Below are 27,999 nucleotides of genomic sequence, written 5' to 3'. Positions count from 1 at the left end.
TCTGGGAGTCCTCACAGGGGTCCCTGTGCCCAAAGCCCGGCCTGACCAGCCCCACATCCCACCCCGCATCTGGGCATCATCCCAGCTATTCCTAAGGCAAACAACAACTTCTTACCAGCAAAATAAAATTAAGACAATGTTTGTGGGTTTTATGGGCCGCAAGAACAGGTATGGTCTGCCCAGTGCAAACTGTGAGGGAGCCCCAGCACGGACCCTGAGGGAACCCCAGGAAGGACCCCGGGGGAGCCCCAGTATGGACCCTGGACCTCCTTGCATCCATGAAAATGCCCCTGTTCCTGCCCGGTGCTGGAAAATGCCCCCTCTCCTGCCCCCACTCCCGCAGCCGCAGGGCCCCCGAGCAGCCGCTCCTGCGGCATTAAACATTGATGCTGCCGGGCTCTCCTGTCACTGCACCGCGGGGCGGGAGGCGGTCGGTGCCTGCGAGCAGCGAGGGCAGAGCGGCTCCGCAGCGGCCCCGGAGCCGCGGCTGCCATGGGTGACCGGGGGGCCGGGCACGCTGCGCCCACCCCGCTGGAGGAGATCGCCAGCAGAATCTCTGAGCTGAGCAAATGGAGAGAAATCTTTAGCTTCCGTGGGTAGGATTTTTATTCTGCTTCTTTAACACCGTTTTAATTCCAAGTGGTTATTTAATGCAATTTTTCAAGTTATGTTTATTACAAAACTTACGTGACAATGACGTTAGGTCCTCGTATACCCAGTAACATAAATGCTACAGGTCTTACTCTTCCTTTGTTCTGGGGTTCTCGTCTGGCTGGACTCCAGTTTCCACACATGCTAGTAATACCTCTGTTGGGTGTTTTCATTTGTACTTTATTTTATGCTTTCAGCTTGGAAATCAACAGCACCACTCATCAGGTAACTCCTTTTCCAAAGGTAGTATTTTCTGTTTGTTTGGTGAGTTTTGGGCTGTCCTTAGATGGCACACTAAGGAGGAGATCACACGTCCATACCTGCAGCCCAGGCGTCTATGGAGATTCATTTCTCATGCTGCTTCTTTGAGAAACAGAGTTCAGATATTTTGAAGTCAAAGGGGCAGACCAGCCCTACACTTGATTAACCTTTCCATCAAAAACTAACGGTTTTCACAGAGAGTTTTAGAAAACAAACAAAGATCTCTAAAATGTAAGTATTTGGAAAGCCTGCTGTGCCCTTAGGTTGGGAGACACTGAAGGGTATTCCCTGTAATTCAGACAAACACAGCACTATTACCTGCTGCAGTCATCAGCTCGGAGGGATGCGTTGGGAATGTCTGAAAACAGCTGAAAGTCAAGGGCACCCCCGTTCTAGGGCAGCCCGTGTCAGCCAGCCCCCTGCCAGCCCAGGCGCTGGGTGGTGGAGCAGCAGCAGCCCGGGGGATGCCCGGGGGGCACGCTGGGGGGTGGAGCAGCAGCAGCCCGGGGGATGCCCGGGGGGCACGCTGGGGGGTGGAGCAGCTGCAGCCCCAGGGGATGTCCGGGGGGCACGCTGGGGGGTGGAGCAGCAGCAGCCCGGGGGATGCCCGGGGGGCACGCTGGGGGGTGGAGCAGCAGCAGCCCGGGGGATGCCCGGGGGGCACGCTGGGGGGTGGAGCAGCAGCCCGGGGGATGCCCGGGGGGCACGCTGGGGGGTGGAGCAGCAGCAGCCCGGGGGATGCCCGGGGGGCACGCTGGGGGGTGGAGCAGCAGCCCGGGGATGCCCGGGGGGCACGCTGGGGGGTGGAGCAGCAGTCCGGGGGATGCCCTGCCTGCTCCTCTCCCTGCAGCAAGGATGGAGCAGCGCTGGCCACGGACCGCCTGGAGCCGGGGAGCCCCCGGGGTCACAGCCCCCCTCCACCGTCCCCCAGCCCCTCCTGCTCCCTCAGGGCCTGGGCGGCCGCCCCATCTCCCCGGACACGGCCACGGTGAGCTTCCTGATGAATTAAGTATGAGCTGTAATTGAATCTCCTGAAGGGAAAGAGACTGGGGAGCCTTTCCAGGTGCTCTGACTGCAGGCTTCAGCCTGCAGTCAGCTGAACAGGGTGTGGAATGGGGATGGATTATATAGGAGACTCTTAACAAACATGGCTGGAATGCAACCTTAAAGCTGATACACAACAATTCTCAGGAGAGAACCACTCAAATGACAACAGGCAATGCTTCCCTGCACTTGGGGGCTACCCTGACAAACACCCTCAGGACAGGAGGCAGGATCATGGAATCTTAGAACTGTTTGGCTTGGAAAGGGCTTTAACACTATCAGTGAGGGATTTCAGCTCCTGCTGAGTGCCTGGCCCCAAAAGCACTGCTGCCAGGTGCTGCCATCCAGCAGCTTGGCAGATCTGCAGGCAATGGCAGGATAGGCCCCAGTACAATCTTCCCAAAATGTGCACCGTACCCAAATGTAAGTTGTTACACACTACAACCAAGCTTTACCAGAGTGGCTGAGTGCTGTGTGAAGTCCCTGCACCTAGCTCAAACATCACCTTTGCTCTGAAGCTGTGAGGCCTGGCTCTAGGTAGGTGCTGTGCTGCCGCTCTGGCTGAGGGCACGCAGGGCACCTGCTCCCCGGGAGCCCTGATGGGACAGACCCTTGTGCCAGGACGAGAGCTCTGACCCTGGCCCCTCTGCCTCCTCTTCCACAGAGGCTGCAGCAGCTGCTCTTCAGGAGCACGGCCCCCCTCTTCAGCTGCGAGTGGGCAGCAGCACACTTCAGGTTCCACCCGCCGCACTCCCACCTGGCCTACGCGCTGCAGGCAGGAAAGGTAAAAGTGTCACACGGCGCCTGCCACCAGCTGCCTGCTGCCACAGACACACTGGGAGCTGGCAGCGGGGCAGGGGCCTCAGCAGCACACACACCTGTACCCTGTACACCTGTCCTCCACAGACCCGCACCCCATAGACCTGCACCCCACACACCTGTACTCTGCACACCTGGACTTTGCACACCTGCACCCCACACATCTGCTCAGGAGAGATGCAGCAGGTTGCAAAAAGTCTGTATCTTTTCTGAGAATTAGACTTACCAGATTATTCCTGCTCCACCTAGACATCCAACAAGTGAAGTTACCTAGACTATCATTTTCTGAGATGGAGGTTTTGTTCTTCCTTATTTACCATAACAACGCTGCACCCAAGAAAGCAGAAGGCCAAGATACACACTGGAATTGTAAATCTCCCCACCTTGTCCGGAGGCTGGAATGCTGGCTACAGCCACGGGTGCCACTCCTTGCATTCCAGAGCTCGGTGTTCACAGAGGGGGCACAGCCCTGGTGGGTGCCAGCACAGTGGGGAGCTGGCACAGACACTCCTGTGAGCAGCCTCACATCAGCCCTGGGCTGCCCCAGCACCTCTGCCCCTTTGCTGTGAGGCCGGAGGGGACAAAAAACAAACCTTGGGCTTCCCAGCACAGAGGTCTCTGGAGCTGGGGGCTATTCCCTGGGACAAAGGAGGAAGGACACCCACCCACAGGATCCCTGCTGCCCCTGCACATGGCCAGGGCTACCCTGCAGCTTCCTCTCCATAAGGGCTTCTTGTTGTCCCCCTGGCCAGGGACTGCTGGGTGTAACAAGTGCTGGTTCAGACTCCTCAGATGGCAGGGGCTGTTCTTCTGTTCCTAGGGAGGAACAAGAGCCATTCTGGTGGCTGTACAAGCACACATCATCACATACTTGCTCTTCACAAGAGAGACAGAATGTACTCACCTGGATAGGTAAGTTGCTGGGCCTCATGGGACACATGAAAATAATTTCCATGCATTGCTTGGTCAGTGCCAGCCTCAGGCAAACCAAATCCAGGTTCAGGTGGGGATATGCACTGGGAGAGAAACCTTGGCTGACCCCCTGGCAAGGCTTCTTCCCACCAAATCCTCTGATTTTGGGACAGTGCATGTGTCCCCCTCCTCTGTGGTGTCACAGTCACAGTCTCTAGTTTCCCCTGGCACAGGCTGTGCCGGCTTGGGCGCTGGGAGCAGGGACAGGCACTGGCCATGGCCCTGGCAGAGACCCTGTGGGCAGCAGGAGGAGGTGGCAGAGCTGTCGTGTGCCTCGTCACTGCCCCTATCACCACGATGCCACGTGAAGGCTACAGAGCCAGCAGCTTCACAGAGAGAGTGAGTATGGAACTGTCTTGTGCCAGCGGGATTTTCCTAGAGATACCTTTGGCCTGAAACACAGAATCTCCTGCACCTGCTCCCCCACTTACGATGCCCTACAAACAGGGATCACCCCAGGCCCAGGTCTTGCTGTGGCCCATGATACATCCACCTCCCCTTCACCAAAGCCCATCTTCCTTCTCCTGCAGAAAGGACAGTCCTGTCAACCCAAAGCTGCTCCCCTGACTCCCTGCACAGCACCTGAGCCCACAGCTGGGGAAGGGGAAGAGCAAACCTTTACATTGTTCTTTCACTTGACTAACAGAACCATAAGATTCAAAAGCTCAGCTTTTTGGTATAATTCATGTCTCCTTTTCACCATCCTCATGGCGCCCATGCCCAACAGATCCGGATGTTCGAGTTCTCGGAGAAAGCTGCTGCTCAGGAGTTCATCTCTGATCATATAAACTGTGTAAGTGGGGATAACTGCTTTACCCAAGTTATTTTCTTGCTAAATTACATCTTATTTCCCATTCAAATTGGGCATTTTGGACACAGCAGTGTTAACATCATCAGGTCATTCACACAGTTAATGGACAGTTAGTTAATTTCCAGCCTTTCCTATGGGAAGAGATTCTGCTCCCATGTAAACCCCTGTGACTTTACCCATTATTCCAGCTCTTTCAGCCCACAAACACTGGGTAAACAGGGCAGCATTTTGTACATCATTCAAAGGTGTGATTCCTTGCAGCCTCAGCAAAAATATGGGAAAAATTGTACAAAACCCGTTTAGCCAGTAACTGGAAGTTTCTTCCTTCTTTTTTTATCTGATCCTATTAAACAAAATTAGTTACAAAATCTTCCAGGAATAACACCTTACTCATCTAACTCAACACATGCACCTAGGGCTGTATTGAAGCAGAGGAATTGTTTTAATTAAATGTGATTTACAGGCCATGATTCCTCCCCTGTGATGCCTTATTTCTTTTTTCAGTTCAAAGGTGAAGGAAGCCATGGAGTGATCCTATTTTTATACAGTTTACTTTTCTCTAGGACACTTGAAAGGTATATTTTGCTTTCTAAACATTTTCCTGTAGTTTGGTTACATCTCCTGAAAAGCCTTTTCCTTTTCTCCCATTTCTGTTGGCCAGGCAGGGAGGTACAGTGTTGCCTCTGGCACAGGCCCAGTGCTGCCCTGATGATCTCTGCTTGGCCACACAGGGTCCAAGAGGATTTGGGTGACACATCTCCTCTGTTGAACATCAGTTCTGGAAACATCACCTGTACAGAGGTAGGATCACATGTCTCAGGCGTTCTGGTTTTATTATTTCCACATCCAATTTAGGAAAAAATTATCAATTGGTAATTAATCCAAAGAAAAAAGAAGCCTAAGTTCATAAAAAAATATTTTGCTATATTTTAATCATGACTGTGAACTTTAAAAACAGGTGATGATGATGATGATGATGACAGTAGCGATAATTTCTAAAATGCCACTGGCAGCCTGGCATTCCCCTACTTGTGACAGATGCGACAAGGCTGGGAGCAGGCCATCGCCTGCACGGGGCGTTTGCCCGTGTCCCCAGTGTGACCGGGCTGTTTCCCGCAGGCCGTGCTCAGCCTGCTCCTGACGGGACGGGCGAGCCCGGGGCAGCTCGGCGGCCGCCGGGAGCCGGAGAGCGGCGCGGGGGACGGCGGTGGCGAGGCGCCGTGGCCGCGGGGCCCCGTGGGCTTCCTGCGCTGGGAGCGGGCACCGCTGGAGCGGCAGGTGAGCGCAGGGGCAGCCCACGGCCAGCGGGACCCCGGCACAGCCCAGGCTCCTGGCAAGCGTCCCCTGCCAGGTGAGCCCCGGGCTGAGGACGCCCCGGCTGCCCGTGTGGCTGTGCAGCCTCTCGGGCAGGCACAGCGTGCTCTTCGGCACCGACAGCCGGCTGCTCTCCGACTGGAAAGCCGAGAGAACTTTCCACCTCTACTTCTACAGTGGGCAGCAGGAGCAGACCCAAACTGCCCACCTGACGATAGGTACGGACCCAGATTTACCAGGGACTGAGGTATGGGCATCACAGACAACTCCTTCCTGTGGTAAATACTCAATACAAAGTTTAAACACACCAGGAAGCTGGAGTGTTTCATGATTAGTTCAAAATTTATAATAACATTCTCTTCAGCTGCCGGGTGTCACCCCGCCCAGCCCTCAAGCCCCATGCCGCTGCTCACTCACTCCCCCACCCGCAGCATCAGGGAGGGGATTGGAAGGGTAGAGGCTAAACAACTTGTGGGTTGAGATAGAGACAGGGTCATAAGAACAGCAAAAGCCACACACACAAGCCAAGGAAAATAAAGAATGAATTCACTTCCTCCTCGGCAGGCAGGTGTTGCAGGGCCCCATCACACACAGCAGTGACTTGGGAAGACAAACACCATACTCAAAAGTCCTTTCTCTTCCTTCCCCAAGGTCATACACTGAGCATGATGCCATAGGGTCTGGAATGCCCCTTTGATCATTTTGGGCCCTCTGTCCTGGCTGTGTCTTCTCCCAGCCTGCCATGCACTCCCAACTTCCTCACCAGCGTGGCAGCAGGTGGGAGCAAAAAGGCCTCGGCTATGGGGCACTGCCCAGGAGTTACAAAATCACCCCTGTAAAATCAACCCTGTGTTCAGCACAAAGCCAAAACACAGCTCCTTACCAGACACAGGGAAGGCAATGAATTCTGTCCAATACAAAACCTGCACACCAGCACAGGGAGGCTGGCACGCAGCAGGGGCACCTGCCTGGCTGACTGAGGCTGAGGTCTGTCTTCCTGCTCAGCACCAGGTGCCACCATGACCCTCGTGTTCCCCACCAAGTTTCATTTCCCCTCAGGAAGGATGAACTGCTCCTGTAGCAACGCTTGGGTTGTGAATCAGGTTTTGTGCTTGGGGTGCAAGGTTCTTGTGTCTCTGCTGCTGTGCATCACTTACCTTCCTCACTGGGTGCCTCCTTCCTTGCTCTCCTTTCACTGCAGCATTTAAAGCAAAGTCAGAATCTTGAAACTAAAGGGTAAATCTGCAGGGAAGCAGAGCAATTTGAGATCAACCGTCATGATACCTGGTGCGGCCACAGATATTATCAGAGCATCTGCCCAGAAAAGCAACATGCAAACACACCGTGCAAGGAGCCCAGAGCTGCACTCAGAGCACCGGAATTTCGCGGGGGGCCCACGGTGCAGGGGCAGTCCCCAGCCCGGCAGGCCCTGCTCACCCTCTCCCCGCTCCCTGGGGCAGGACAGCAGCACATCTACACCAATACAGCTGCAGAGGCTTCTGCTTTTAGCTCTGTCACTGAAGCCTTTTTGAGTGGGGTTGGGTTTTAAAGCTTTTTTTTAGACATTTATTTTTCACTTCCTCTTCAGACACTCATTCGCATCACTGGGAAGAGGCTCAGAGAGAAGGCCCCTGCAGCCCAGGGAGGAGGCGCCCAGCCCTGGAGATGGCAATCAGGACCAAGTGGGCAGGTGCGACCGTCAGCTGGAACGGGACAGACCCCTTCTTCTGAGGAGGGAGCAGCATGGAACCCTGCTCCTGAAGAGTACTGGCATCTCCCACACACTACCAGCTGCACTGGTCACTGCAGTCTGGAGGACAAAAAGCTCTCTCCCCAGTCAAACAGCCTTTGGTACATTGAAGGGACTTCTTGTCCATAAAGCATCACACCCACTGCAAAAGCGTGCACTGCAGGAACAGCGACTTGCAACCCTGTCGCACTGCACACCTCTTCCAGGTGGTAGGATGCAGGTTCTCCTGCTCCCCACGACAGCTGGCAGGAAAAGGAAAGAGTCAAGCCCTGGCACAGCTGCCATGGCAGTGGTGGAGTCTCCATCCCTGGAGGGACTTAAAAGCTGTGCAGATGTGGGATTTGGGAACGTGGTTTAGTGGTGGCCTTGGCAGTACTGAGGTAATGGTTGGACTCACTGGGTTTCAGAGGGCTTTGTCTACCCAAACTGCTCTGGGGTTTTGTGAGTCAGTGATTTTACTGCCTTTGCCAAATCCTGGCACCCTACATTCACCTGACAAGCATGGGCAGGGCACATTGCTTCTAGCTGACAGAAACCACTGTCCACTTCCTTTTTCATTGTCATTACTCAAAACGACCTGTAAGTCACACCCTTACTGTGTTGCTAACAACAATTGAGAACAATAAACCTTCTGCAAATGATCCAGAAACTTGGTTCCGATTTATTGAATTTTACGAAAAACAAAAAGAAGCCGCACCACGCGGCCAGAGATGATGCTGGGCCGGGATGGGGAGATGCTGGTTACAGCTGACGCGGGGTCTGCGACCGCACTGCGGGGCCGCGGCTCGGCCCCAGCGCTGCGGGCCCCGGGCACCACAGCCCCCGCCGCACCGGGACAGGGGCCAGGGCCGCTGAGGGGCACGGTCTCGGTGAAGAGACACAGTCCCTCTGAGGGGCTGACAGGACACGGTCCCGCTGACAGGACACAGCGCCGGTGAAGGGACACGGTCCCGCTGAGGGGACACAGTGCTGGTGAAGGGACACGGTCCCGCTGAGAGGACACGATCCCGCTGAGGGGACACAGTGCCGGTGAAGGGACACGGTCCCGCTGAGGGGACACAGTGCTGGTGAAGGGACACGGTCCCGCTGAGAGGACACGGTCCCGCTGAGGGGTAACGGCCCCGCTGAGGGGTAACGGTCCCGCTGAGGGGACACAGCGCCGGTGAAGGGACACGGTCCCAGTGAAGGGACACGGTCCCGCTGAGGGGAAACGGCCCCGCTGAGGGGACACGGTCCCGCTGAGGGGACACGGTCCCGCTGAGGGGACACGGTGCCGGTGAAGGGACACGGCGCCGCTGAGGGGTAACGGCCCCGCTGAGGGGACACGGTCCCGCTGAGGGGACACGGTCCCGCTGAGGGGACACGGTCCCGCTGAGGGGTAACGGCCCCGCTGAGGGGACACGGTGCCGGTGAAGGGACACGGCCCCGCTGAGGGGACACGGCCCCGCTGAGGGGACACGGTCCCGCTGAGGGGACACGGTTCCAGTGAAGGGACACGGTCCCGCTGAGGGGACACGGCCCCGCTGAGGGAACACGGTGCCGCTGAGCGGACGCTCCCGCGCAGCGTGGGCGGTGCCGGGCGGTCCCGCGCAGGGCACGCCGGGAGCGGGGCGGGGGCCGCGCGCAGCCGCCGCTCGCCCAGCCCGCCCCGTCCATCCTCCTCCTCCTCCTCCTCCTCCTCCTCTGCCGCCGCCTCCGCCCCCTCCCCAGCGCGGCCCGATGGTGGCGGCGGCGGCGAGGCGCGATGAGCCGCCCGTCCTCCGCCGGCCCCGGCCCTAGCAAGCCTTGCGGAAAGCAGCAGCAGCACGCCCCGTCCCCCGCCGCCGTCCTGCCGGGGACCGGCGGGGCTTCTCCGCCGCCTCCCCCTCCTCCTCCTCTTCCTCCCCCCCAGCAGCAGCAACAGCAGCAGCAGCAGGAGCTGACATCGCTCTTCGAGTGCCCCATCTGCTTCGACTATGTCCTGCCGCCCATCCTGCAGTGCCAGGCCGGGCACCTGGTGTGCAAGCAATGCCGGCAGCAGCTGAGCCTCTGTCCCACCTGCCGGGGCTCCCTCACCCCCAACATCAGGAACCTGGCCATGGAGAAGGTGGCCTCGGCTGTCCTCTTCCCGTGCAAGGTAAGGATGAGGGGCTGGGCAGGGGGACGAGCGGGCTGCCCGGACCACCCCCGATCCCTGCACCCCAGCAGAAAACCCCCAGCCATCACCCCCACATCCATATCCCCGGACCACCCACCCACCAGCCCAGTTGTTGAAACTAGAATCCTCTGTTCTTTTTAAAGAAAAGGAATATCCAAGCCAGGACCTCTCCAGCTGATCTGGATGGATCAGATCTAACTGCAACAGCAGATCTAAGTACAACTCAGCGATACAGCCCATTTTATCTAAGTGCTTGTGTTAGGAAAAACAACCAGAAAAGACAAGAAGAATCCATTTTAAATGGAAACAGAAACAAAGTAAAACTCAGCTTGAATCCAGGGCTCCATAGAAGTAATGCAGAATTTGCAATGAGCACGAGAGCTCTGGTTGATCACCTGTGTTTTCAGCGGACGGGTGGGAGCAGTGCATACTAGTGCTGGTGCCTTTCCTGATGGCTTGTGTTTGGTCTCTTTCCAGTATGCCACAACAGGCTGCTCCCTGACCCTCCACCACACAGAAAAGCCAAAACATGAAGCCATCTGTGAGTACCGTCCCTACTCCTGCCCGTGCCCCGGTACCTCCTGCGACTGGGAGGGATCCTTGGAAGCCGTGATGTCCCACCTCATGCATGCCCACAAAAGCATTACCACCCTTCAGGGAGAAGACATCATTTTCCTTGCCACAGACATTAACCTGCCAGGGGCAGTGGACTGGGTGATGATGCAGTCGTGCTTTGGTCACCACTTCATGCTGGTGCTGAAGAAACAGGAGAAGTGTGAGGGTCACCAGCAGTTTTTTGCCACCGTGCTGCTCATTGGCACCCGTAAGCAGGCAGAGAACTTTCAGTACAGACTGGAGCTGCATGGCAGCTGCCACCGGCTGACCTGGGAGGCGTCTCCCTGCTCCATCCACGACGGCGTGCACGTGGCCATCCGCAACAGCAACTGCCTCATTTTTGATACAGCCACTGCGCACCTCTTCGCTGACAACGGAAACCTCGGCATCAACGTGACAATTTCCATGTGTTGCCCGTGATGCATTGCTAGCAGACTCGAGCTGTCTGGATGTAGTGCTTCACTGGGGTTTGGTTTTGGTTCCTGTTTTTTACGCTGTTCAACTATGTCATCTTGTATGCTAAGGTTTCTGACTAGCCAGCAGCTGTCACTTTGGGCAGAAGAGGAACAAGAGTGTGCTGTAAGTAATGTGAGCAGGACAAGGTCTTTTAAAATTCTTGGTGCCTTAGGAAGATTACACACACAGAGTTACTTTTTATAATTTAATTATATTTTATGTAAAGAGTGCTTCCATTGGCTATATGGCTTAAGAGGCTGCTGTTTGGAGCACACCTATAAGCCCTTTCATCAGCAGTACAGACTCCCTCTTTTGCTGGTGAGCTTTAATAAAAGGCTTTAGTCACAAGAGGGTTTGCTTTGGAAGAGACTATCACCTGTTCCAATCCTCCTGCCATGGCAGGGACACCTCCCACTGTCCCAGGCTGCACCCAGCCCCAGTGTCCAGCCTGGCCTGGGGCACTGCCAGGGATCCAGGGGCAGCCACAGCTGCTCTGGGCACCCTGTGCCAGGGTCTGCCCACCCTTCTCAATATCCCATCTCACTGGCAGTGGGAAGTCAGTCCCCCTTGTCCTGTCACTCCAGGCCCTTGTCCAAAGTCCCTCTCCAGCTCTCTTGTAGCACCTTTAGGCGCTGGAAGGAGCTCAGAGTTCTCATGATTTGCCCTTAGTGAAGCCACGTTGGCTATCACCAATCACCTCCTTATTTTCCATGTGCCTTAGCATAACTTCCAGGAGGATCTGCTCCAAGCTCTTTCCAAGCATTGAGACCTGACCACCTGTAGCTCTCTGGATCTTCCTTATTCCTCTTTCTAAGAAAAGAAGGTTATGTTTCCCCTTTCAGAGTCAGTGGGAACTCCTCTGGACTGCCTCAACTTCTCAAACATGATGGATGATAGTGGCCAAGCCACTTCCTCCACCAGTCCCTCTGAACCTGCGGGTGCATCTCATCAGGTCCCATGGACTTGTGCATCTTCAGGTCCCTTCAACCTCCTTGACCCCAGTCCTCTCCTGCTGCAGGCACTTCTTTGTTCTCCCACTCTCTGCCTTTGCCTCCTGCAACTTGGGCAGGGCAGCTGGAGCAGTTTGCCACGAAGGCTGAGTCAGAAACATGGCTGAGCACCTCAGCCCTCGCCACGTCCCAGGGAACTGGGGCTCCCATTTCCTTCCTTAGAGGGTCCACATTCTCCCAAGTCTTCCTTTTATCACCAGTGTACCTATGGAGGTTGCTTTGCTTGTTGCCCTTGATGCCCCTGGCCAGATTTAATTCTTTCAGGCTTTAGCATTACTAACATGATCCCCGGCTGCTCACAATCCTCCCTGGCTGCATGTCCTTTCCTAGTAGGTGAGAAAGGAAGGAAATCCAAGGAACTTCTCACAGAAGCCGTCGGGGTGGGCAGTAGGTACTAAACCAATGTTTCTCCATTCCCTGCTACGTTATGGAAGGGAAGGGCACTGGGTCAGCTGTGGTGGTGGCTTCAACAGGAAAAAGGAGAGAAGGGGCTGGGCTATGGCATGGTACATTTCACGTGGAATTGCTGGCTCCTGTCTACTGTAGGGGAATCAGGCCAGGTACAGGTGCAAGCGAGAGGCACAAGTCCCACAGACTGCAGATGGCTGGAGCCAGAGACACAGGGCTGTCCATGTGCAGCTGCCCTGGGACACATTCTACTATTGATTATTGTAAAAGATTCATAATATAGCAAGAGCTTTATGGCCAGTGTCTTGTCATTTGGTATTTAAGTTTTGTTGCCATATTTCCTTTATTTTGCAATAAATATTTTGCAAAACCTACACTGAGGAGCTGTGCTAATACACGAGTGCACAGCAGCTGCTCCATGGTTACACCGCATGCACAGCTGTGCTGGATCAGCTGGGATCCCCTGGCGTGGGCTGGCTCTCCTGGAGGAGTCCTTGCCCCTGCCACCTCCCTGGCACCGTGTTGGTCACCACAACTGACTCTGCCTGCAGCTCCCACCTCTGCCATGGGAACGTTCTGCTTGAATCACTGACAGCAAACAGCAGCTCCCACAGGGCTGTGCCAGACCTTGTCCCTGTGCCGTTTGGAGGAGGCAGTGAGCCACGGGGTGACACTGCCAGGGGAAGCCTCACAGTGCTGGAAAATGGCAGGTAAAAGGACAGGTGAGACTTAGTGTGAATAAATACAATACCAAAGGAGGAAAACCAGTCCTGACTGTTCCTCCTGGGAGAGCTCTGAAGTTGTGTCCAAGCCCTAAGCAGCCGTCACCAGCACCTGGCAGCAGCCCTCAGAAAAATGCACAAGAACAAGTGTTGCCTCAGTGACTGGAAGCTCGGTCTGACTGCAAGAACTTGGAAGTAACCATGGAAAAAACCTCCCAAGGAATGCCTACTCTCTAGGCACTGAATACCAACAATGAAAGATTCTCATCTGGTCTCACTCACACTGCTCTGGCAGAATTCTGGCAGCATTAGCCTGGTGAACTAACTGCCTCCTGCTTAAGCAGGATCAAAGTCAAGCCATGGTTCCAACACCTGTTACCACCTGTGCTTTCATCAGGATTTATCAAGCAAGAATTCCTAAGGATTTGATTAAATTTTCTGTAATTCAGCAAAACTTGTAGTGGGAGGTAGTTTTCTTACTGACAGCTGGAACATAAGAGGATTTTTGCATAAAGCAAAACTCCAAAATGTGTCATTGAAAATAGCAGGATTAATTAATTTCTCCGGTGTTACCTATAATTCGCATTAGATCAGTTAACACACATTATCATTAGGTCTGTCCAGACCACTCAGTTCTGAAGAAATGGCAAGCTCTTGTTAGATTTCAATTCAAAAAAAAAAACCCAAACAAAATTGAACCCATCACCTTGTGTCTTTTCTGACTGAAACTGAGTTTAGGATAAGGAATACCTCAGCTGGCACTGCCAAGAAGGGAGGTGTTTCCAGTTCAGGTCATTGAGTAGACATGTGACATTCATTACAGGATTCCCTCAGGTTTCAGGTTTTCTTCCCAAGGCAGCTGATCCAACTTGCCAAGTAAAAGTGTGACAGTTCCTCAAGGCATTCAGAAGAGGTTATTGAGGCCTGCCTGGTTCTCTGAACAGAGCTGACCCCTCTCAAGCCCCCAGACTTGAAAGGATGGTGAAGCACATCCAGACAGAGCTCACAGCAGACAGACCTGCATGCTCAGCTTAGCCCCAGCCAGGCTACAGCACCTGGCAGGTGCCCTGCAGCCCCTTGGCTGCTCTCCAGCCCACCAGGAACATCTGCTGTGCTTCCAGAGTTCTCCCTAAAAACTATTTCCACTTCAGACACACATTAAAATGCACCTGTCTAGGAACTGATGAGTTGAGAGCGAGCACAGCTCACCTCGAGGCACCTGGCCGTGCCTGCCAGCCTCTGCTGTAGGGCCTGGCACTCCGAGCCAAGGGCTGCGGCCATCCCAGGAAGCCACGGCAGCGATCCCGCAGTGCTGTGGGGAGTTCTCGGCACCGACACCAGGTGAGCCACCGATACAGCTGGCTGCACCTCAACATGCTCTTTCCGCCTGAAAAATAAGCGAAACTGACTTCTCTGTTGTGAAACTCACGTGCTAGTAAGACACTGCAAATTCTTACCGACAGCACAGGCAAAGCAGCACGCACCTGCTCTCCCGAGGGGAATCCAAACCTGGCTGGGTTTGTGCAAGACGCTTTTCTCTCTTTTATTCTCCGAGCTGTATGTGCAGATTCCTTGGAGAGGTTCGACAGCGCCAAGTCCTACGGGAGAGAGCAGGAAGATGTGTGACAAGCGTGTGACACAGGCGTAAGGAATCCACTCGGGCAGGTGTTCCAGGTGCAGAGAGGTCGTGTCCGAGCAGGCAGACACGTCGGGTTTGGTAACGCGTGCCACCGCCAGTCCAGCTCCCAGCTGCTCACAGAAGCAGCAGCTCCGGGGCTCGGCAGGCGCGGAGCGCCGGGACGGCGGGACCGGGACCAAGCGCGGCGGCCCGCGCCCCCGCCAGGACCACGGGCTCCCGCAGCCCCGCGCAGCCCGGGCTCCTCCGGCTGCCCCGTGAGAGCCGCCCTGGCTCCGCTCCCCGTCGCGTGTATGGGGCACAGCGCTCGTAGCCCCGCCGGGGCGGACACAGGGAGCGGAGCAGCCGCAGCTTCCGCCCGGCAGAGCAGCGCCGCCGGGCAGCCGTGGCCGGGGCCGGGAACCGGGCGGAGCGGGCGGGCCGGGGCCGGGTACCGGGCGGAGCGGCCGGGCCGGGGCCGGGTACCGGGCTGAGCGGGGCGGGGCGGGGCGGGCCGGGGCGGGGAGGGGGCGGAGCGCCCCGCGCGGTCCCGGCGTGCCCCGCGCCCTCAGCGTCGCCTTGGAGACGGCGGCGCAGCGGGCCGGGCAAGGACGGGTCGGGCATGGACGGGTCGGGCATGGACGGGTCGGGCATGGACGGGTCGGGCATGGACGGGCCGGGCATGGACGGGCCGAGCATGGACGGGCCGAGCATGGACGGGCCGGCCCGGGCCGCGGAGCTCAGCGGAGGGCCGGATGATGCGGCGGGCGGGCACCGCTGGTCCCCGGCCCCCGAGGAGAGCGCAGACCATCCGGCAGAGCCGCGGTGCGGGACACCCTCGGCCGGCCCGCAGTCGACCCCCACGGGCCTGCCCACCCTCCTGGCCTACAGACCCGAGTCCTCACAGGCAAACGTACACCACGAGGTCAGTTAGGGTCGGCGCTCCCCGCTGCTTCATTCACACGGTTCATGTGGAAAACTGGGAACCAAAACCCTTTGTCGAGCCCGCAAAAGAGCCCCTTCATGACAGGTTTTCTTCTGCGAGGCTGTTGCAACAGCCTGGGCAGCAAGAGGCTCTGCAGCAACACCCCCCCCCCCGCATCCTCTGTTGAGAATTTCCTAGCAGAATATTTTGTCTAAATCAGACACAAAATGTATATAAATAGGTACAGCCACCGAATACAAGCAGGGCACATAGTTTCCCGTAACCCTTAGCAGAGCAAAGTCAGCAAAGAGTTAACTCGAGGCAGGAGGTGGGGAGCAAGGGAATTTTGTTTCAGGATATCCAGTACCCATCCTCAAAGCACACCCTGCTGTCAACCTGGTTTGCATCTGGTCAGATGTGACCAGCTCTGTATCCCTAAGTCTGCTGGTGCTTCCTCAGAAACTCCCACAACTGGAGTTTTTCTCTCTGTAATGCATCCAAATCCTCAGCTCCAGTGTTCTGTGCTCTCAGCTTCCCTGGGAAGGAGCAGAACTCACACATACTAGTCATTCCCTTTGTTTGGGGGCATTTATTGATTTACTTATAACACATCTGCCATTCTTTTTGGTGGTTTCCTGAACCTAATGTTTTGAGTTAAATCGTTCCAAGATATCCCAGACACGGATCTGTTGTGAGCGCCCTTAGGTGCTTTGCCATATCTGTTGCATTTTCTCCCTGCTAACTGGGGATCTGGGGGCTGGTGCCCCACGTCCTTCCTCCCTGCTCTCCCTGCAGGCAGAGGAGGATGTTGAGCCAACCTGCGAGTACTGTGGCAACCTGCTGAGGCCGTTCCCCTTCTCCGAGGATGTGCCTCTCTCTGAGGACCAGGAAGACGTAAGCTGGTGGGGAGGACAAACCGGGCTTTGCTGTGGAACGGCCACGCTCACGGTGCCACCCTCTTGCCTTCTAGAGATTCTGCTGCAAGCGCAGCCGGGAGCTCTATGAGTTCATCATGAAGGAGAGGAAGAGGCTTGAGGATGCCAGCAGCCTTCCCAGAGCTGTCAGCACTCAGGAATCCCTCAGCTCTGAAGCCAACCTGCTGCAGTCAAAGGAGCAAGACAGCCAGAGGTACTGGGAGAACCGGGGATCAGGTCTGTGTAATGAACAACAGGGAGCTTTGAGGGGAAAAGGAGCATTAAGAAACCACAGGGAGAAGAATGAAAGAAGAAAAACCTTTGCTTTAGGCACCAGTGCTGATTCTCTATGGTCCCTCCTGGCTCCTCTATTGCCAGGCTGCACAAGGAGGTGGCGAGGCATGTGCTGAGTGAAATGTTAATTCCAGTGCTGGCAGATGAACTATCTAGAGACAGGCAGAGCCAAAAAAACCCACAGCTGTGGGAAGGGACAGTATTTGGGTGTAGCTTCTACCTCTGGCACTGAAACAAAGCTGGCGTTTGTATTTCTGTTTTGATCTATAAACTGTGTTTGGATTACAGTTTCCAGAGACACACAAAACAACTCTGTAAGTTCTCAGGCTGTTTAGCTGGGGACCCAAAGTTTGTGCAAGAGTTTAAGCCAGGGAAAGTCTAAGCCGCAGGGAAAAGGAAAACTGAACCAGTACACCTGGAAGTAAACTGTTGGTCTCCTCAAAAATCCTTTGCAGTCTGAGGGTGCAAGAGCCTCCTACTATGGTACAGAGCACACACCAAACCACTACCAGATTCATAGGAAGCTACACAAGAATAGTGACAATATTCTCAGAGATGAGCTGTTTTCTCGATCTTGTCGGCATCTGTCCTTCTCTTTCACATAAAATCCTGCTCCAAACCCCATTACACTATTCAGCTCTCCTGTCAGCAGAGCTGATGCCACTGCAGTGGCACTCTGTTCACTGGACTCTGTGTGGGCACAATTCCTTTCTGCTGAGGTATGAGTATTTTGGTGACACTCTGCTGCCTATTACTTGGAATTGTGAGCACAAAGAAAAACAGATTCAGAAATTATGTTCCTAAAGCAGAGGTATCCACTACTTGCAGCTTTCTAAACATGATATGTGAGGTGTCAACAACACTTTTATTTTCCAGGCAGCAGAAGAGACACCTGGCTAGAGAGCTGGCTGACCAGTATTTAAGGCTGAGTGCCACTAAAGGTGAGCTGGTATTTCCTTATGGATTTGTCTATTTATCTCAACAGTGCATTCAGTGGAATTGCTGGTTTCTAACTGGAGGATTTTATAGAGCAACATGTTTATTCATTGTCAGATATGCAATCTCATTAAATTAGATACAGATACAGCCATATTAAATCATCCCTCACACATGAGCACAAGAGCAGGCACATCCCCTTTGCACAGAGTTTGTCATGGTTTCCAGTATGTATCTGGGATGTCTCCGGCTGAGATGCACAGAGCCTGACCTGAGAGGATAAGTTGGCAAAGCCGAGCCCTTAGGAAATAGGAACTGCCGAAATGAGGCTCGCCCATATTTTGCCTGATCAGGTGGATAGTCCACCAATTCCTAGCCTAGGCTGTGGATGACTGAGCAGGCTTTGGATAGAGGAGGAGTTTTGACAGGTGAAACAGATTTACAATATGGGCATGTTTTCAGAGAGGATGGCAGGGCAGTGAGGCTTCTGCAGCACTGGGATCTCAAATGGTCAGTTCCAGCACTTGGAGCCAGATGTTATCCCAAAAAGTTGCTCTTTATACAAATGTGTGTATATATGTAGCTGAAAAAAATGCTATCTTTTACCATAATCCTGTGCTTTGAAATAGCTGAGCACTTTGGACTGCCCTTGTTAGAAAATACCCTGAGATAAACTGTCAGGATGGAGTGTTTCAGCCAGGAACTCCCACTCCCCCAGTTACAGCAGAGGTGTCGGGCAGCCCCACGGTGGGCACTGCCAACCCTCTCTGCTGCACAGAAGCCCTCCCTGTGCTCTGCAGGGCCACAGAAAGCTGGATTCGCTTCCTACGAGACTTCCCAGGAACTCACATCTCCCGAAGGTGGGACACCAGTGGCTGTTGCAAGTGCAGCCAAGCCCGAGCCCTGGCCCAGGGAGAAGCCCAAGCTCGAACCTGAGCCCCAGCCCAAGGAGAAACCTGAGCCTGAACCCGAGTCCCAGCCCAAGGAGAAACCTGAGCCAGAATCCTGGCCCAAGAAACCTGAACTGGAACCCTGGCCCAAGGAGGAACCCGAAGAGGAGTCCCAGCCCGAGGAGGAGCCCGAGCTGGAGCTTTGGCATGAGGAGGAGCCCAAGCTGGAGAAGGAGCCCGAGTCCTGGCCTGAAGAGGAGCCCAAGCAGCCCAAGCGCGACAAGAAACCCGTGTCCCGCAGCGTCCACTGCTACGAATTCAGTCTGCTGGGGAAGAAGGCAGGTACCTGCGGCCGACAGCGACGGGAGCACCTTGGACGCGTCAGCGCTGCCAGAGCCTGGCAGTGCCCATTTTCACAGGGCAGCTGTGCCAGACTGCTCTCATCTGTTTTATCCTTCCAATCTTAGGTGGGGAAGGGTAAATTGGTGCAGAAGTACTACAAAAATGGAAAGAAATTCCTTACCATGCTCCCAGACGGAACATCGCAGTTATTGTATCCTTTACAAGGCTCACTTGTCTGCCTTAGGCCAGGGCTGTTACTAATTTTAAGTGTGTCCTAGTCCACTTTATTACAACCCAGCTCACTGCTCCCACTTGCTCTGAGGAGCAGCAGCAGTGAGACTTGACACAGCTTCTGGGCTGAGTTTCAAAGAACAGCCAGCTCCAATGAGCACTAGCTTCCAAGACCCAGCCCAAGGAAACAGCACACCTTTAACACAGTGCTCTGGGTAATATATCAGTTTTTACACCCCAAAGTAGTACCCAGAAGTATTTAGTGTGCAATAACAGATCAACCAAGCAAAGCAGGAGGTTACAAACACCTTACCTAGCAGCAGCTATCCATCTGGAAACCTGGCCATCATCATTACACAAGCCAGAGACCAGCTGATGTGCATAGTACAGGAAGACGAGCCAAGGACAGTCAAAATCCGAGCACTGTTTCAGTCTGATGGCAGGAGCACATGCTATTACCCTACCGGAGATGAGTGGTGCGTTCAGCAACTTTGCTGTCTCCTCTGTGCATCGACATTCCAAAGGCCATAAAAGCTATTTTTAATAGTATCCAAAAATAGACAAAATTCAGCAGCTCTGATTCAGGTGCCCCCCGAGCAGCAAGGCAACCCAGCTGTGCCTTGAGAGGTGGGGGACAGACCCTGCCCCTGCTGTGCCTCCGTCCCATCCCTCAGAGGAATAAGAGACCTTCTGCCACAGGAGCTTACAGGGTTCAGAGCTTCCATTTCCCTTTCTTTAGGATAAATATGAGTATCCAGGGTGGGCAGTATTTGGACCAAGCAGGCAGCAGGGTAAGAAGGTGGATGTGGCCGAACTTGTTACCAGAACCCCAGGTTCCACTGAGCCCCATTTTCATCTCACTGAACCGCCACGTGGGGGTCAGGATCCTGGCCCAGGACAAGATCTTCATCTCCTTCCTCGCCATGGGGCGACAAGCAAAACTCAACATGGGAACCAAAGTGCAGGTAATTGTTCCTGTGCTGAGCCACTCCCCACAGCGGGAGTGGGGCAGCCAGGGAAACTGCCCTCTGTGCTTATCCTGTGGTGGATGCTCCCTCCCTATGTTGTCCCATGCTCTGTCCCCAAAAAGAAAGCTGTGGAGATGCACTCATTCCTGCCGCTCCTACGCAGATGGGGCACTTGCCAGCCCCAGCTCTCTGCAAGGGTCCACAATGTGGGACTCTACTCCCAGGCAGGTCCCTGGCAACATCCCCAAGGTCACCCTGGCTCTGCCACAGGGAGAAGAGCTATGATCCATGTGGGCAGGGTGCACGGCAGCTCCTTTCCTCCGCAGGCTCCTGTCACAGGGGCAGGTTTGTCTGCTGGAGACGGAAGGCCCGTGCCCAGCTCGGGTGGCTCTGCTGACACGTGTCCTCTGTTCTGCAGGTCAGCACCGACAGCCAGCTGCCGCCTCCGACCCCGCTGGGTGAGGATGAGCTCCTGCTGCTCGCCTTCCGTGTGAAGATCCTGCAGCTCTTCGACAGGATGCGGGGAGGCCTCAACTTTCCTTCCAGTGAGCAGTGGAACAAAATGCAGCCTCCCATGTACCTCATCAGCCAGGCTGTGAAGATCCTGGAGCTCTGCATGGCTGCTGACATAAGTGATGAGCTGCGCAGCTCCATCAAGGAAATAGTAAACGCCCAGCAGCACTGACCAGTGTGTGTGTGTGGTGTAAGGCAAAATGAGCCAGAGACAGTCCCTGACGCTGTGGCACCTGCATGTGCTCAGCAAGGTTTCTCCTCCAGCCCTGCCTGCCTGCCCTGGTGCAAAGGGCAGTCCATGGCGGATCCGCACAGCCCCAAATGGGTCTTGCTCAGGGCAGGCGATACCAGCCTGCAGTGACACCACCTTGGTAATGGAGGCACAAGAGGGCTTTGCTCAGGCAGAGTGATCCCGTGCTCCACAGCAGTGCACTGCTCCTGAGCAGGCTCCCTTCTGTCTAGAGCCCCATCTGAGTAGTCACTTCAGCCCTTGGGAAGGCACAAGGTACAAAGGCACAGCTGAGCCAGGGCTTGGGACAGCTACACAGGCAGGTGTTTGCTCAAGTCACCCATACAGGCACAGCTCTGCCACTCCTGACAAGAAGGTGGCATCAGCAGGAAGCCCCAGGTGTTCCTGGTGCCCATGCCCACAGCAGCTCAGCCACCTACAGGTATAAGACAAGGTGGTTCCCTGCACAGAGAGCGACAAATGCCCTCAGAGTGCCCAAAGCAATCACCTATGCTTGGCTCCAGGGAGCACCAGCTGCAGCCTGGGATGGGCTCTGGTTCAAGCACTGCATACACCGAGCTATCAGTGGGTGTTTAGAGGCTCATGGTGCTGCAGTCAGCGTTGAGGAACCTCCCAGCCTCTCAAAGCTGCCTTTGAAACTAGGGGTTTACCTGGCCAGCTTCCCCCAGGGAGGCCACACCTGAACTGTGGCAGGTGCCTGAAGGATAAGACCATGCCCCATCTGCCCTTCCCCACACTGGAGGTTCTTAGGGGCTTACACATGACAAATACAAGGTCAGTAACTTTGGAAAGTTGGCTTTTTATGCAGTTTTTCAATTGCAGTTCCAAGAATGTCCATCGGTGACAAACAAGGTACTTCACACAGGAAATGGGAACTCTTTATTTCAATTAATGTTCTTGGGTTCTGTTCAGGACAGCAGGAAGGCCCAGCTCATCTCTCAAATGGCCAAGGAAGAACTGCTGGAGCTGGTCCACATGATAAAAGAGCAGCTGATCTTAATTTTCACTGAAGTTACCAAGTGATGTAACAATTCCGCATATACTTTTGCTTATATAATTCAGTATATAATGCACTGTTTGACTCTGCCATAGATTTTGAAAAATATACAAACCTGTTTTAACCACATTAAAGAGATTTGATAGACAGCTATCAATTACTCAACAGTTTAGGACAATATCAGACACTCCTATAACTTCATTTTAAACTACAAAAAGAACATAAATTCATATAAAATACAACAGATTAAACAAACTTCTTTTTCCAAGGAAAAATTAGGTATCAACTCAATCTGCCATAGTGTGAAACATGAATATAAAATAAGTTACCATTAGTAATGCCTGCATTGCTGATCTATGAACTGGTCGAATGAAGTCTTAAAAAAACTATACAGTATTATTGCACTCGTGGCTGTGCAGTGTGGACTGGCCAGCACTGAAACAGGGCTCATTGAGTGTTTGTCCAGGAGGCACAACGTGGCTGCAAGAGAGACATCCAGCCTGCACCGACAGCAGCTGTCTTCAGTGCAGGCCTTCATGGGTCTGCACCACGTGGCCCGGGAACCACCACCCAATGCCTGCGGAGAGACACCTGGGTTACAGTCAGCAACACCCCTGCACCACAGCAGCACACCTGCACTGAGCCTGGGCCACACCTGCATCGAGCCTGCCCCAAGATGGGGAATCACACATAGGGATGTGCAAGTGCTTTCTCATAAAATACCTACAGGCTGCGAACCCCATCCTACCAAAAGCCGTGGAGCTTTTGCAGAGGAACAGAGCAGTACACCAGAGCATGACAGTGTTCTGCTCTCCAGGGTTAAGTAAGGAAGAGACAGCATCCTGTTCCCCAAGGCTCTGGAATTCAACTGGGTTAAAAGCCAGGGAGACCTTAAGCCCCTGGGCAGAGGCTATTCTAATGCACAGTGCAGTGTTTCCGATCTCTGCACCACACTTCATTGACATTAGGCCTTCTGCTGCAGTAACACACATTCTCCTGCCTCATGGAATGCCAGCTTTCTGCTCTGAGACAGGCAGAATGAGCCACATCCCAAAACCTCCCACTCAAACAGCCTCAGTGACACCACATGTGGCAGTTTAACATCATGGGAGCTGGTTCTCCAGAAAAACATTTAACTGAACAAACACACAATCCTAAAATCCAGTCTCCAGTGTGCCCGTCCTACCTGGGCAAATGCACTGGTGACTGGAGGAGACTTACGAGAAGTTTCAGTGCTGATCGATGGGGCTATGATCGATGATGGGGCATTGACTCCATGTGCACATTGAGCTTCATCTCGTTATCAAGGATCTGTACAAGCTGCTGCATGGAAGGGAGGTGGCCAGACTCCAGCTTAGACCACACTGGGACATCTAGTGCAGAACACACACGGGAGAGAAGCACTGTTACACTGGGAGCATCAGAAAACAGGCAGAGCTGGTATAAACATGGGATTGAGAAGCTCTAGGAAACTGAGCTGGCACTGATCTATGTTGAGGCAAGCATCTGAATCAACAATGCTTCCAACCTCTGGCTACGCTGACTTCCAGCCCAACTGGGAGAGCACAGTGTCTAATGCTTCCATTTAGAAATGTATCATATTGATGGAGAGGTGCAAAGTATCCACTGACATTCCCCTCTACCTGAAAAACCAGTACTGTTGCCCATCAGTACTGATAATCTGGTAATAGTAATGGATTCTTTGGGATTCCAAAGCTAAAGCATGCCGCAGAACAGACAGGGAAAGCATCTAATTGGAAAGTACGTGTCTCTAGGTGATGGTTTCTTATTTAATGTACGTAACACACAAAGAAAGAATATGACACAGTTACTCCAAGGCATCAAATATCCCTCTGAGAGAGTTTTTACAGAACTGTTCTAGAATATCTGATATCTGTATAAATTGATTTGTAAGACTTCTATGATTTTCATCATTTATTCTGATAGGCAACATCTGAAGATCCAAATGGATGGCAATTTCCACATATCACATTTGGGACATAAATGTCCTGACACCACCCCTCATTCTCCACACCCCACAGCCCTCACATGTGTATATGTGACACCCCTCAAACAAAGTCTCAACTCACCATTCAAAGTGATTTCAAAAGCCCCAGTGGACATACACTGGTTCTCAATCATGTTGCTCAGGAAGAAGACCATCATGCAGGCGTACACCTGGAAGGGAACAAAGATCCACACAGACCTCAGCCACGTCAGGCAAACCTGCAGTTCACAGGTGCCTCTGAACTCCCTCTGTTTGCCCAAGGAATGTTCTCACCTACAGACACCTTCCCTTCCTCCTTTTACAGACTGTGCCTTCCCCAGAAAAGCACCAAACCAGCTCCAAGCCCACCCAACTTGCAGCCCTCCACACAGCTCTGGACCAAGCACAGCCAGCTGCAGTGGGGCTGGCAGTCTGACATGGGAACTCAACCGTTCCCAGACACAGCCTGTCACAGTCACAGCAATCTCCTGATCACTGAGCCAAGGGCCCGGCCACAAACAGCAGAGCAAGGCAAGTCACATGCATAGGAACCACTGACCCTCCTGCACACCTCCAACCTCTTCATCTGGAATTTTCTCTGTGCATGGGTGACTAAGGAGGAAAGGACAGCATCCTCATCAGTGCAGCTCCTCCCTCACCGCCAGCACCTCTCTAATTTCCATTTCCTGTTCACAGGCACACTCACACAAGTCACTGCAACACCACAGAACCTGGCACAGGGACAGGAGCCACACACTGCAGCCAGCCCAGCCAGGCATGGAGTTGGCCCATTTAATTCAAATGGAAATATTACAGCTTCTGGGAATGCAAACTGGCCAGCAAAAGACCCAGGGCACTGGGCAGCTCAGCATGAAGGTCTGTAAATTACTTGTGTTTAGTGGAATAGATCTGGAACAAGGTTACTCTAAATCAGAGTACAACACCCTGAATCTACTGGCATCATCAGTACTGACTCATGGGAATATTCTCCCACAATGTCATGCCAGTCTGCTCTCCAAAAACACCCACAACATTTCAATTTCATTTTTCTAATGCCCTTCTAATTGCTGCCTAATCTATCAGGAGTCTGATGGAAGCATCAACTGCAAAACTGTTATGAGACAACAGAGAATGGAAACTGTAATTTTAACATCAACAACACTGGCTTCTTGAGCCCTAAAAAATAAAGAACTCTTTTATCATCTTTGTCAGCACATTAACCTCAGCGGCCCCTCTGTAGTAGCAGCAGCTTGGAAAGAGATCCCAGAAGCACACCTGGCTTTGTCAGAAGCCTAAAGCACAACTGGTAAGAATTATTCTAGCATAAGGCTGCACCATATGAAAGGTAAATCAGTCAGAACTGAGGGACTCATCGAGCACCCTCATGAAGTAACTCTGAAGCTGCTTTTTCAGACTAAAAGAAGCACATTCTTTACCTTGTTTTCCTGGCCCCACTGCCAGATGCTTGGAGCTTGCATGCCAAAGAAAGCGAACGGGTCCTTGCCAACGATGATTAAGCCAATTAATACTAGTTTGAAGACAGACAGAAAGGATGCTATGTGCCTGTTGGAGACAACACAAACCAGTGACTGAAAGGTTCAGTTCCTACTTTACCATACACAAATGTTATTCACATCACTAGGAGACAGTACAATCAAATGTTTCAGGGGAAGTACAAAACTTTCCAAGGTTTATCTCACCGTAAAAAAAAAAAAACCCAAACCAAGTCAAACCAACAAAACAAAAAAAACCACACATAACAACACCTCCAATAAGGCCCTGCTTTTGCACAGCACCCCAGAATGCCACCTTCCAGTAAACCACAGACAGATTCTTTTGCTCTTCAGCAGACTTCAAATGGGACTCTGCTTTTAACTTCTATATGCCTGAACTGGATAACAGAGTCAGTTTCTAAAGCTGTTCCATAGGCATGTTTGACTGACGGGCAGCACTTCCTGTGGAGCATTTCCCAGTGATGCACAACTCCCCTCAGCCAGCCCACACTGAGGCAGGCACTGCACCCCGCAGCCTCCCACCACCACAACCCTGCCAGAAATCGGGCCAACGAGCATTCCAGGAGCCACCCAGTAACTATGGCATCACTCTCCAGCGTGGGCACACTGCTTTAAGTAGCAGGAATAACACTGTTTTGCCTTCTTCTGAATTTCTTTGGGCTTTCCCCCCACAGCTGCAGCAAAGGCCACTCCAGCAGCCCCTAACCTGAGGTGAGCTCTCCCCGATTCAGATGTTAACACTGAACTTTCCCTTCCTCTGTGTCCTTAACCCATTACAGGCATTTGTCACTAAGTGCATAAGCCTGAGCAACAAACTGAATTTACGTCCAGATACAGCATGAAGAGAAGCTAGGAAAATTAACTATTTAAAAAAAAGTTACGTAATTTATTTTAGGTTGGATATGACAGGCCTCATCATACAGATATCCAGACAGTGATACTTGTATGGAAAACTAAGGCAGCTACCTGGAAGGCAGAAAACCACATACAAGAAAACCATACAAGCGTCTTGTATGCAACTGCAGTAGAAAATCCCCTCAAGATGACATTTTCAGTATGATTTCAGTGTAAATGCATGTGTTTAGCACTGGAAAGCAGACAGCACACAGCACGAGGCACAGGCTCACCTATAGATAGGTTGAGGAAGGTAGTTCTCCCCTTCGATTCGGATGTCTGGGTACCGCTGGCTGATGACCCGCATGTACTCCTCAAACACCCGCCTGTAGCCTCAGGAGACACTGAACACAGACAGCATTGTCACCACAGCTCGAGGGCTGTGCTGCTCAGCAGCATTCACCCTCTTCACAACCCCGTCCAGTTAGAATTGAACTCACATTTTTTTACGGCACAGAGAAAACCTCATCTGCAGTGAAATTACACATCACAAATCCCAACAGGCAAGCCCTGGGTGTGACACTGCTTTGCTCCACATCCCAGCACAGACATAGAGCTCTGGAAATACCCACTAAGCTTTCACTCAAATCAAATCACTCGCTTTCCCTGCAAAAATCTGTTAAGTTATGATGAATTTAGGCAGTCAATGTAAGCAATCCCTTGCTGTGTGCCGAAAAAAAAATCTTCACACAGAGCCGTCTGAATCCCTCTCTGGGACTGTCCAGACAGGCAATGTCGCTCAGCACGACACGGGAACTGCAGGAGTTAAATATTCTCGAGCTGTCCTCTGCCTCGCCTTTCAGCAGCCGCCTCTATAACACTGCGGTAAACCGCCGAAGACCCCGAAGGCAGCACTTTCCGCTGAGCGCTTCCGCGGTGCCTCGAGGACCCGCAGGGCTCGCCCAGGCTCCGCTCCGGCCTCCACCTGGCCCTGCCCACCCCGAGGGCCGGGAACCGTACTGACGAATGCTCCAGGCCCGTGGCGTTTATTTTTCTCCCCAGCAGGCTCCGTGCTGCTCCGGGGCTGCCTGAACCCTGCTCGGAGCTGCTGACACCATCGGCAACACCGCCGGAATGGTGCAAAGGTGCCCGAGCGCACCGACTGCAACACGGGCTCTGCACCAAAACACAAAATTACAGCCATCACTAAGACATCGGTTCCTCCCAAACGTTAGTCCCGCACCAGCACAACGCACACGGCATTAAAAGGCCCGAAAAGTGCAATTTTATGGCGGGTGGCCGTAGAGCGGGACCCACTGAAAGAGCCGCCGCCCGCGGCCCGGTGCCGCCTCCCACGCTCCAACAAGGCCGGGCGCCCCGACAGGTCACCTGAGGCGAGGCGGCCCCTGGCCCGGGGGGAGGCCCCTCCACGGACAAGAGCGAGCGAGGCGGCCGCAGCGCTGAGGGAAAAGAAGGGAAGAAAAAGGAACGAGGGAGAGAGAGGAGACGGCCCGGCGGACGCCGCCATTTTGGCCGTCGCCATCTTGGCGGGGGCCCCTCACCAGATCTGAAACTTGAGCAGCGGCCCGGTGGCGTAAGCCATGCGCAGCTTCTTCGCCGGCAGCCCGCCCTGCTCCGCCGCCGCGGCGCCGCCGCCGCCGGGTGCCGCCGCCAGCCCCGCCAGCAGCAGTAGCAGCAGCCGCCGCAGCCCCGCCGCTCGCATCTCGCCGCCGCAGCCGCCGCCGAGGCACCGCGCGCGCGCGCCGCCTCGCCAAGGTCACGCGCGCGGCGGGGCGGGGCCACGGCCGGAGCCCCGCCC

The 27,999-nt window shown here is 53.9% G+C and overlaps 4 protein-coding genes and 1 long non-coding RNA gene across 6 annotated transcripts; 3 read left to right on the top strand and 2 right to left on the bottom strand.

The window, feature by feature from the left end:
- Window positions 1-492: 492 nt before the first annotated feature.
- Window positions 493-7,725, top strand: MINDY4B (MINDY family member 4B). Its single transcript, XM_050978111.1, has 11 exons — window positions 493-596; window positions 1,763-1,815; window positions 2,523-2,740; window positions 3,596-3,687; window positions 3,921-4,086; window positions 4,475-4,540; window positions 5,063-5,133; window positions 5,290-5,359; window positions 5,678-5,836; window positions 5,910-6,090; window positions 7,461-7,725. The coding sequence occupies exons 1-11, from the start codon at window positions 493-495 to the stop codon at window positions 7,601-7,603; spliced, it is 1,323 nt and encodes a 440-aa protein (XP_050834068.1). The 3' UTR covers window positions 7,604-7,725.
- A 1,588-nt stretch (window positions 7,726-9,313) lies between these two features.
- Window positions 9,314-12,548, top strand: SIAH2 (siah E3 ubiquitin protein ligase 2). Its single transcript, XM_030227166.2, has 2 exons — window positions 9,314-9,738; window positions 10,237-12,548. Exons 1-2 carry the CDS (start codon window positions 9,367-9,369, stop codon window positions 10,792-10,794), a joined length of 930 nt encoding a protein of 309 aa, XP_030083026.2. The 5' UTR covers window positions 9,314-9,366; the 3' UTR covers window positions 10,795-12,548.
- Window positions 12,549-12,551: 3 nt separating this feature from the next.
- LOC127059910 (uncharacterized) lies at window positions 12,552-15,058 on the bottom strand. Its single transcript, XR_007778261.1, has 2 exons — window positions 14,455-15,058; window positions 12,552-14,374 (listed from the first exon to the last, which is right to left on the bottom strand). It is a non-coding gene; the product is annotated as an uncharacterized LOC127059910 (long non-coding RNA).
- A 149-nt stretch (window positions 15,059-15,207) lies between these two features.
- ERICH6 (glutamate rich 6) lies at window positions 15,208-22,155 on the top strand. The gene is made up of 9 exons (XM_050978110.1): window positions 15,208-15,498; window positions 16,216-16,404; window positions 16,481-16,638; window positions 17,595-17,659; window positions 18,455-18,882; window positions 19,012-19,097; window positions 19,441-19,593; window positions 19,857-20,082; window positions 20,504-22,155. The coding sequence occupies exons 1-9, from the start codon at window positions 15,208-15,210 to the stop codon at window positions 20,768-20,770; spliced, it is 1,863 nt and encodes a 620-aa protein (XP_050834067.1). The 3' UTR covers window positions 20,771-22,155.
- SELENOT (selenoprotein T) lies at window positions 21,702-27,946 on the bottom strand. Of its 2 annotated transcripts, none has more exons than XM_050977841.1 (6): window positions 27,743-27,946; window positions 26,474-26,584; window positions 25,269-25,395; window positions 23,936-24,023; window positions 23,067-23,218; window positions 21,702-22,436 (listed from the first exon to the last, which is right to left on the bottom strand). In XM_050977841.1, the coding sequence occupies exons 1-5, from the start codon at window positions 27,901-27,903 to the stop codon at window positions 23,094-23,096; spliced, it is 612 nt and encodes a 203-aa protein (XP_050833798.1). In that variant the 5' UTR covers window positions 27,904-27,946; the 3' UTR covers window positions 21,702-22,436; window positions 23,067-23,093. The 2 variants fall into 2 exon arrangements, with proteins under 2 accessions (XP_050833798.1, XP_030082994.1); XM_030227134.2 differs by having other exon boundaries at window positions 21,702-22,422; window positions 27,743-27,944.
- Between the last annotated feature and the right edge of the window lie 53 nt (window positions 27,947-27,999).

The sequence above is a fragment of the Serinus canaria genome, chromosome 9 (assembly GCF_022539315.1).
Source record: "Serinus canaria isolate serCan28SL12 chromosome 9, serCan2020, whole genome shotgun sequence".
NCBI lineage: Eukaryota > Metazoa > Chordata > Aves > Passeriformes > Fringillidae > Serinus > Serinus canaria.
Note: the sequence above shows the minus strand (reverse complement) of the source record. Positions and strands in the feature narration are given on the sequence as shown.